At 47.1% G+C, this 8,310-nt stretch overlaps 1 protein-coding gene across 1 annotated transcript in view; it reads left to right on the top strand.

Annotated features, from left to right (window-relative positions):
* The window catches only part of JAKMIP3 (Janus kinase and microtubule interacting protein 3), a 27,535-nt gene that overhangs the window by 587 nt on the left and 18,638 nt on the right, over window positions 1-8,310 (top strand). Inside the window, exon 2 of the mRNA XM_010023161.1 lies at window positions 2,510-3,007. Within this exon, the coding sequence (XP_010021463.1) occupies window positions 2,510-3,007 (498 nt within the window). The remainder of the gene's footprint in view (window positions 1-2,509; window positions 3,008-8,310) is intronic.

Raw genomic sequence — 8,310 nt, 5'->3', positions numbered from 1 at the left:
TCTGTAAGAGTTGTGGATGCAGTGCACGGCTGTCGGCAGGAGAGGCGAGCAGCGAGGATGGGCAGGACGGGCTCTGCGCTTCCTCCCACCATCCAGGGAGAAACAAAGTTGAAATATCACAAAGCTAAATGCCAGCAAAAGGTCTGGAAACCCAAACATCTGCTCTGAGCAGATGGCAGGATCACATGGCTGAAAGCTGTCCTCCTCCTTTGCTTCTCTCACTACAACTTCCTCTAGTAAATATTTACCTATTCATGAGGGTGGCTCCAGGGAGGGGTTTGAGTGCAATTGGTGTTATTCACAAATTCTCTTTGCTGATTCATCTCCTTCACATTTACACTGATTTCACTTGGATTTTATGCTCAAAATCCTTCATACTGGCTCCTTACAACTTCCAGATGTCCGGCCACAGGCCCCGGCTCCGCCTCCTGCTCTGGTCACCAGTGGTCAAGGAGCCGCCACTTCGCCCGAGCTGTGAGAGCAGCGGCTACTGCAGCTCAAACCTCAGCCTTGGGAGCTTTCAGCCCCTTCCAGAGAGGGCGTGGAAAGTTTGTTTGCTTTCCCCTCACCTCCTGAATTAGTTTCTGCTGATCAACTCTGGGTTTTTTTGATTCCAGGAAGTTAACAGAGACATGCACTACCTCTGCATTTTTCCGTTTATTCGTTGTCATTGTTAGGCATTACAGACTGTGATTCCCATTTTTAAGGAAACTTAAAATACACACACGAAATAACAAAATTGAACATCTGTTAATCCTTTTGTTGTGAAGCATCATTTTCAGTTTTAAGCATGAGGACCCCGTTTTCCTTCTCTGCCCTCCCAAGCCACTTCTCATCATGGTTTCTTTGCAGTTTATGGTATGGTTTTCAATTCAAATGCCTTTTGACTACTCTTCCGTAATCAGATAGTTGGTTATTTTTACTGAATAATTCATTGCTTAAAAAGCATCTGATGAAATGCGGTTGGCTGGGGCTTCACAAGGCTTTCTGTGCCGTGCGTATGTGTGTGCTTACGGTGCATTTGGGATCCGAGTGCCTGCACGTGCTGAAATAACAGCTTAAAATCTCATTTCTCGTGGATTCTTCTGGGATGTGCTGTGAGAGCTTCTGCAGATACCCAGCTGAAAAAGAAAGCAAGGACCCAGACTTACCCAGAATTAGTGGCTAATTCCTAAGTGTGTGTTATCTTAAACACTTACCTGCTTCTAGCACCTATTGCACATGCGTTAGGCTAGTTCCTGAGCAGACACTTCCTCTTTGTGTCTGGAGCCAGTGGTCAGTTCACCCAGGCTTGTGCTTCTGGCATAAATGTATGACACTTATTTATATTGTGTTTACTCAGGCTTTTTAGGGGGCACTGAATTGGGCAAATTAACTTGTCCCTAAGATTGCAAGGGATGTTATTATGTCGTGGTTTAACAAAGATGCTAAAATCAGCATTGGTGCCTTGACTGTCATCCTCAAATCAATAATTTGCAATGTGATAATGATACATTTTTGCTTCTCTTTTTCTAAATGTGCAGATATTCTGCTTATGCTGCTTCCCAGTGAAGGAAGGTCTTTTCTGCAAATTTGTCAGGGTCTTTTTCTTATTTTTTTCTTATTTTCACAAATTTCTTTTTCCTTAGAAGAATTACTGAAGTTCTCCATAATGCCACGGTTCTTTCTTGGCCCTGCACAGTTTGGTTCTGCAGTGCTCTATTTGTGAGGCAGGTGTAGACATATTCTTAGCAAGGAAACCTGATTGTGTCAACTGAGGAAGAAAAAGGCATCTTTACTGAACAGCATTGACTGGAATATGTATTCCCAATAAACACTTCAGTAATTAAATGCAATGTATGACATAGCCACTTCTTAATTCTATCACTTAAACATGTGCACGGGCTGTTTGGTAGATGTTATAGGGCACTAAAGACAGCAGACATGCGTTCCCTGCCCGCAGCACCCCTGCCCAAAGGAGAGGCTCAGGTCTGCAGCCCTGTCCATGCCATGGCAAACACACTTGTGGGAGATGTGGAATCACTTCTACAACCCCGGGGCCTCCTGCCCGCGTTGGTGACTGTGTTACTAAGGATCCCCACAAGGTACCCACCAAACCTTGATTCCACTGAGAGCTGCGGCAGTGACTGAGTGTTTGCCATTGACTGTCAGAAACCTTTTCCCTGTAAAGATGTTTTACAGGGGTTTGTCACGTATTTTCTTCACACAAAATGCATCAAGAGAGAAAAGTGCTCTTTCCTAAGTCTACAGCATGAAGGCTCTGTGGCAGAGCTCAGAGTTCAACCTGGAACCCCCTTATGAAAGGCGTGTTTGATATGTGATAAAGTATTGGATCATAAAGAATGAACAAAATGCAGACGTGTCGGTGTGTGCGTACTGACCCACCGGGCTGGGCTTTCACTCCAAGGCACAGACCTGCAACACTGGGGTCTAATACTGTAAAGTGATCTGTACCGTTTTTAAATAATGCCATGATTTGTGGTAATCAGGTTTTGATTTTTCCTTCCAGGTCAGCAAGTTGGAAAGGGAGAAAAACCAGGAAGTGAAGCAGATCAAAGAGCACGAACAGCATAAAAGTACAGTGGTGGTAACAGAGCTCAAAGTCAAGCTTCATGAAGACAAAATGAAGGAGCTCCAAGCTGTTCGAGAAACGCTTTTGAGACAGCACGAGGCTGAACTGCTGAGAGTAATAAAAATCAAAGACAATGAAATCCAGAGGCTGCAGACGCTCCTCAACGCTGTGCGTGACGGGGCTCCCGACAAAGTGAAGACGGTGCTGCTGACCGAGGCCAAGGAGGAGGCCAAGAAGGGCTTTGAAGTTGAGAAAATAAAAATGCAGCAAGAAATTTCAGAGCTGAAGGGGGCCAAGAAGCAAGTGGAAGAGGCTTTAACCATGGTCATCCAGGCTGACAAAATTAAAGCAGCAGAGATAAGGAGTGTGTATCACCTGCACCAAGAGGAGATCAGCAGGATCAAGAGGGAGTGTGAGAGAGAAATCCGGAGGCTGGTACGTGTTGTATCTGCATCTCTGTGTGTCCTGCTGTTATGTAATTGATAGTAAATGAAGGCTGAGTGCTGGGCACAGATGACTGGCTCATGGGCATTCAGACCCTGGAGCTTGCTTTACATCTGGTTTCCATTCACTAGTAGAGATGTCAAAATGTTCTTTGAAAACTATCAGGATGTTTTCTAAGGAACTTTTTCAGCCATGTCAGTGCCTGTTAATGTTGTTCACACCTCAGTGATCAGGAAGAGGCCTTGGCTTAGGGGAATTCTACAAACCAGCTGTGTTTCTGGGCCTATGCCTCTGTTTCCCCACTATTTGTTCCTTGCTGATTCCCCTTGGTCCCTCCCTTTCCTTGCCCTTGCTACTTTGCAAAAACATCCCATAAGGAGCTTTACACAAATCCAGAATGCTTTTTCTTCTGCATCTCATAGTCAGTCCTATACCCTGTAGGTAATGACCCCCTTCACTCAACAAGGGCTGCAGGAAGGGGCTCCTCTCTGTGACCCACCTTGGTGGCTTTCCCCAGGAGCTGGTGCTCCTCACCCATCACTGCTCATCTGGTCCTCAGGGGGTCTTTGTGCTGATCAGCCTTTGATCACCCAATTGAACCCCTTGAGTCTCAGGTGCAACTGGCGGAGTCTCCAAGTCAGAAATAGCTCTGTGCTTATGGCTTCGGAGTATTCCTCCAGTGCGTTTGGAGACTGGTTGGGGAAGTTAAACTGGGTCATGGTGCTTGGAGGAGAGAGCTCCTGTGGGCAGGAGGGAGCTCCTCCATGAGAGCCTGGCAGGCCACCAATGCTTTCTGGGCTTTGGAATGATTTCTTCTCCACTGCCATCACAGACTCACACAGTCTTGTGAGTACCCAGTGATGTGCAGGACCATATCCCTTCACTGTTGCTGCCTTTCCCAAGGACATGGGAACAAATGGAACACCCATGTTCTTGTGATGCATGTTTTGGGTCTCCTGTCAGTATTTCTTTGATGTCACCATCTTTTTGTGTTTGCCACAATTTTTATAGCGTTCAGTGTTTCAGTATAAAATCAGCCATGTCTCTTCTAAGTCATTATCCCTTGACTATGATCCAAATCCCTTTAGAACCTCCCACCACAGGGCTGGTGCAGTGTTGGCTATGTCTGGATGAACCTGCTGGAGCGAGTCCAGAGGAGGCCCCGGAGCTGCTGCAAGGGCTGGAGCAGCTCTGCTCTGGAGCCAGGCTGAGAGAGCTGGGCTGGGGCAGCTGGAGAAGAGAAGGCTCCTGAAGTGGACACCTTAGAACAGCTCCAGTGCCTAAAGGGGCTGCAGGAAACCTGGAGAGGGGCTTTGGGCAAGGGATGGCGGGACAAGACAAGGGGAATGTCGGGACCCTGCCAGAGAGCAGATTGAGATGATCTCTGAGGCAGAAGCTCTTCCCTGTGAGGGTGCTGAGGCGCTGGCACAGGGTGCCCAGAGAAGCTGTGGCTGCCCCATCCCTGGCAGTGTTCAAGGGCAGGGTGGACACAGGGGCTTGGAGCAACCTGCTCTAGTGGAAGGTGTCCCTGCCCGGGGCAGGGGTTGGAGCTGGAGGAGCTTTAAGGTTCTTTCCAGCACAAACCATTTCATGATGATAATGAACTGCAGTGGCTGACACATGGTGCACAGCTCCAATAGTCCATGGGGTGCTATGTACCTTTATTTAGCCACCCATTCTCGCAGACTTTAGGTTAAAGGATTTTTTTCCCCTTATCGATTATTTTATTTTTATCAAGAGGATATTAAAGTAATTTATAACCAACTGATCTATTGATACTGCACCAGTATCCTGCAGTGTAAGTACTTCCTTCTCTAAACATACATTACCAGCAGCATTGATTTAATGCATCACAGTGAAGGGATGGCTCATGTACATCCTAAATAAACTTGCTGTGTTCCATGGGAAGTCCACACTAATGGCCTCTAATGCAGAAGCTCTAAAACAAATATGTTCTTAGTTAGAAGGAAGTGGTTTGACATTGTGCTTTCTAAATTGCCTTTAAAAATAAAACTTTTTAATTCCTGCTTGAAAGAATCTGATTATCCAACTGTAGTAATTAAATTACATTGTTTTACCAAGCCCTGAGTGCTTCCTGAATGACTTCAAGTACTCTCAGCTCCATTGACTCCACCATAATTGATTTCAATGGGAGCTGTTGGCTCCTGTACCTTGAGGGTGTTGTGGGGGAAAGGCTGGTGCCACCTCATCTAAAAGCTCTGCTCTCTGTGACGAGGCTGTCCTCAGAACACACTATAACTGAAAACGGGGGGTTGTTTCCCTGTATAAGGCAGGAGCCATCAGTAACATGAGGTCACTGAGCTTCACCGGGGTTGCAGTGACATAGAGACACAGAACAGCTCAACATGAGCAGCTCCCTGCATCCCACAGAGCAATGGGATTGCACCTCTGGGTAACAGCCGTGCCACCCGTCCAGCCCTGAATGGTTAATGGATTCCCACTGGGATTTTAAAAGCTCTGATTCATGTACCATGCATTGTTAGTCATTGTAATTGAGGGGGAAGTAACCTTTGAGCAAATTCTAACTTCATGCTTAGGAAAATTCTGCCTTATTTGTTCAGTCAGAACAGAGCAAGACAAGTTGTACTCACTCAGTCATGTTTGGCTTTGCAGCAATGTGAGCAGCTCACACGCCAAAAGGAACCAGTTCTCAAAATCAAAAGCTTACAGTCACCTAGCAAGGGGAATTTTGGGGTTACTTATAGCTGGAATGGGGCAGCAAATCCTGCTTTCACCTGCTCCACATAACTTTCTGCACTTAACAGCTTGACACTGCAGCTCTCTCTGTGTCGTGGCAGTGATGTCAGTGGAATGTGGAGGTTTGCAGATGGTAGCAAGGGCCCGAGCCCTGTCCGTCAGTGCCAGTCCTTTCAGCCTGGAGAAGAGAAGGCTCCTGAAGGGGAGACCTTAGAGCAGCTCCAGTGCCTAAAGGGGCTCCAGGAGACCTGGAGAGGGGCTTTGGACAAGGGATGGAGGGACAAGACAAGGGGAATGGCTTGAACCTGCCAGAGGGGAGACTGAGATGAGCTCTTAGGCAGAAGTTAGGTGAGGACACCCTCACCAGTGGGTGATGCTCCTTCATGGACACCCCATTCCCAGTGCTGGGTGTGTGGCACCAGGAGGCAGGAGGAATCCCACTGGTCCCACACCACTGGTCTCACAGGATGAGGCCAGGCTGTCCCACAGCCTGATGGGACATGACCATGGACCGTCACCTCCTCCCACGAGTGGCAAGTTGTTCCTTGGCCTTTTGTTTTCCTGATGTTGATAATGCAGGGAGGAAATGTGCTAAATAATGTTTGCCAGAGAAATGCTTCCTTCCATTTGTGCTGTTTCTACAATATTTCTGCTGGATAATGGGCCGCTGCCATCAGAGTGTTTTGCATATTTCATGAACATGAATTTAATCTTATGAAGGAAAATTGTTGTTGCCTTTGTGGTTTATGAAGATTATATTTAGGGTTTTTTTCTGGGAAATGAAATGTTGTGAAATGTTTTGTGTTTTCTCCAGTTTCTTTCTTCCTCCTAATTTAAAGCATTGCCTATGTTGTAACATGTCTTTATTTTCATGTAAATAGGGATCAACTACCCAATATTCTGCTTATTCTGAACAAATAACCATTTGATGATGTGTTAACTTTGCATCTATCCATCCCTTCAGATTTCTGCCTGATCAGGTATTTAGCAGAAAGACCTCAGGAGGCATCATTGTTTCATTCGAAGTTAGTAGACCATTGCCTTAATGGAAGTTGTTTAAAGCACCTTTAGATGGCACCCAAAGTACATTTGATTTGCTCCATCTTACTAAAAGAATCTACATTTTGCTTAACAGTCTCCATGAAGGTGCTGATGAGCTGTCCCATGGTGTCTTCTGGCACAGGCTGGCTTTGTCCCTGGGGACTATGTGGGATCTCTCTGGGCTGTGGCTCAGTTCTCCCTTCCTGCAGCTTCTAGAGGGCAGGACCTGGGGAGCAGTCGTGGCTCTCACCCATGGCTGGAGCAGGGTGATGGGGGCACCCCTCCAGCCCCAGGTCCAGAGGCAGCCTCCCCACATCATGCCCTGACCCACTGCAAGCTCTCCCGTGGAACTTACCCCACGGCTGTGCACTGCAGTCACCCCCTCTGTCCAAACACACCTCATGGAAGGACTTTCCCAGTCCCCTCACTGAGGGTGTGTAAACCACCAGCACCTGCTTCTCCCCGGGGTGGGCTGTTCGTGCAGCCGTTGGAACACAACACTTTGAGAGCTCTGTTAACACACAATGCCATTTTTCCAGGTTTGCAGGCAAAGCTAGCGAAGAAAGGTACCAAACGCAGCTCTCCCGAGGCAAAAGGTCCTTACCTCAAGCAAGCCACGTTTTAAAACTGATCATTTCAATGAAATGTGTAAAGTCTCGAAAACTTACGCCAAAAATCTTACGCATTTACTGTGTCTGAAACCAGATCAGCAGACACTTTAGGGGCTGTGGATGACTTCTTTCTTTCCTTAGGATCATTACCTGCCAGCACAGTGGCAGCCCTGTGGTGTGTGAGTGTAATTAATACCTTCTAGTCCTGTGTAATGCACACGTGTGCACTCCAGAGCCGGGAGCCTGGGGTTCTGTCGCAGTGCTGTGCATCCACACGGGCACAGAAGAACATGTTGGGCTGTGCTGGGTGATTTTCCATTACTAGGCAGGGCACAGGCTGACAGGCTCTGATCCGGTACCAGCCATGCCCCATGTACCTGGGCTGCAGCATGGGCACTATGCTTCATGCTGGTGAACTGGGATGGGCTCCATGGAAATTGGGGCTTTAACCCCATAGTAGCATCTGGAAACATCCAAGTGTGCCCTGCCTTGGAAATATTCCTGGGGCGCTGGTGAATGCAGCATGCCCGACCCCAGGGCAGTGGGCTGGTGGGAGCACTGGGGACAGATGGACATTTGTCATTCAAGCACTTAATGGCTTTGTATAATGTGTATCATGCATAAGCAAAACCTGTCCTGGGAAGGGGATAATGAAACAAATTGCTCACATGGGAGGCTCTGGGGAGAAGAATTAAATTACTCCCATTCCTTCTCTATGTTGAAAATGAAAAGGATTTCAGGTTTTAATGTTTTTCTTTTAAAATGATGATTCCAAAGTTTCGACAGGTGGTGTCTGAGTAAAGTGCTGCAGGATGGTTAAAATGTCTGAGTGAACTGCTCCAAACTGTGATATCAATACCAGGGCTTAATTTTTTTAAAGAGACTCTGAAATGCTGCTAAGAGCATGGGTTACCTCCCCGTCAT

The sequence above is a fragment of the Nestor notabilis genome, unplaced genomic scaffold, assembly GCF_000696875.1.
Source record: "Nestor notabilis isolate BGI_N333 unplaced genomic scaffold, ASM69687v1 scaffold8581, whole genome shotgun sequence".
NCBI lineage: Eukaryota > Metazoa > Chordata > Aves > Psittaciformes > Psittacidae > Nestor > Nestor notabilis.
This window is presented reverse-complemented; position numbering and strand designations above follow the sequence as displayed.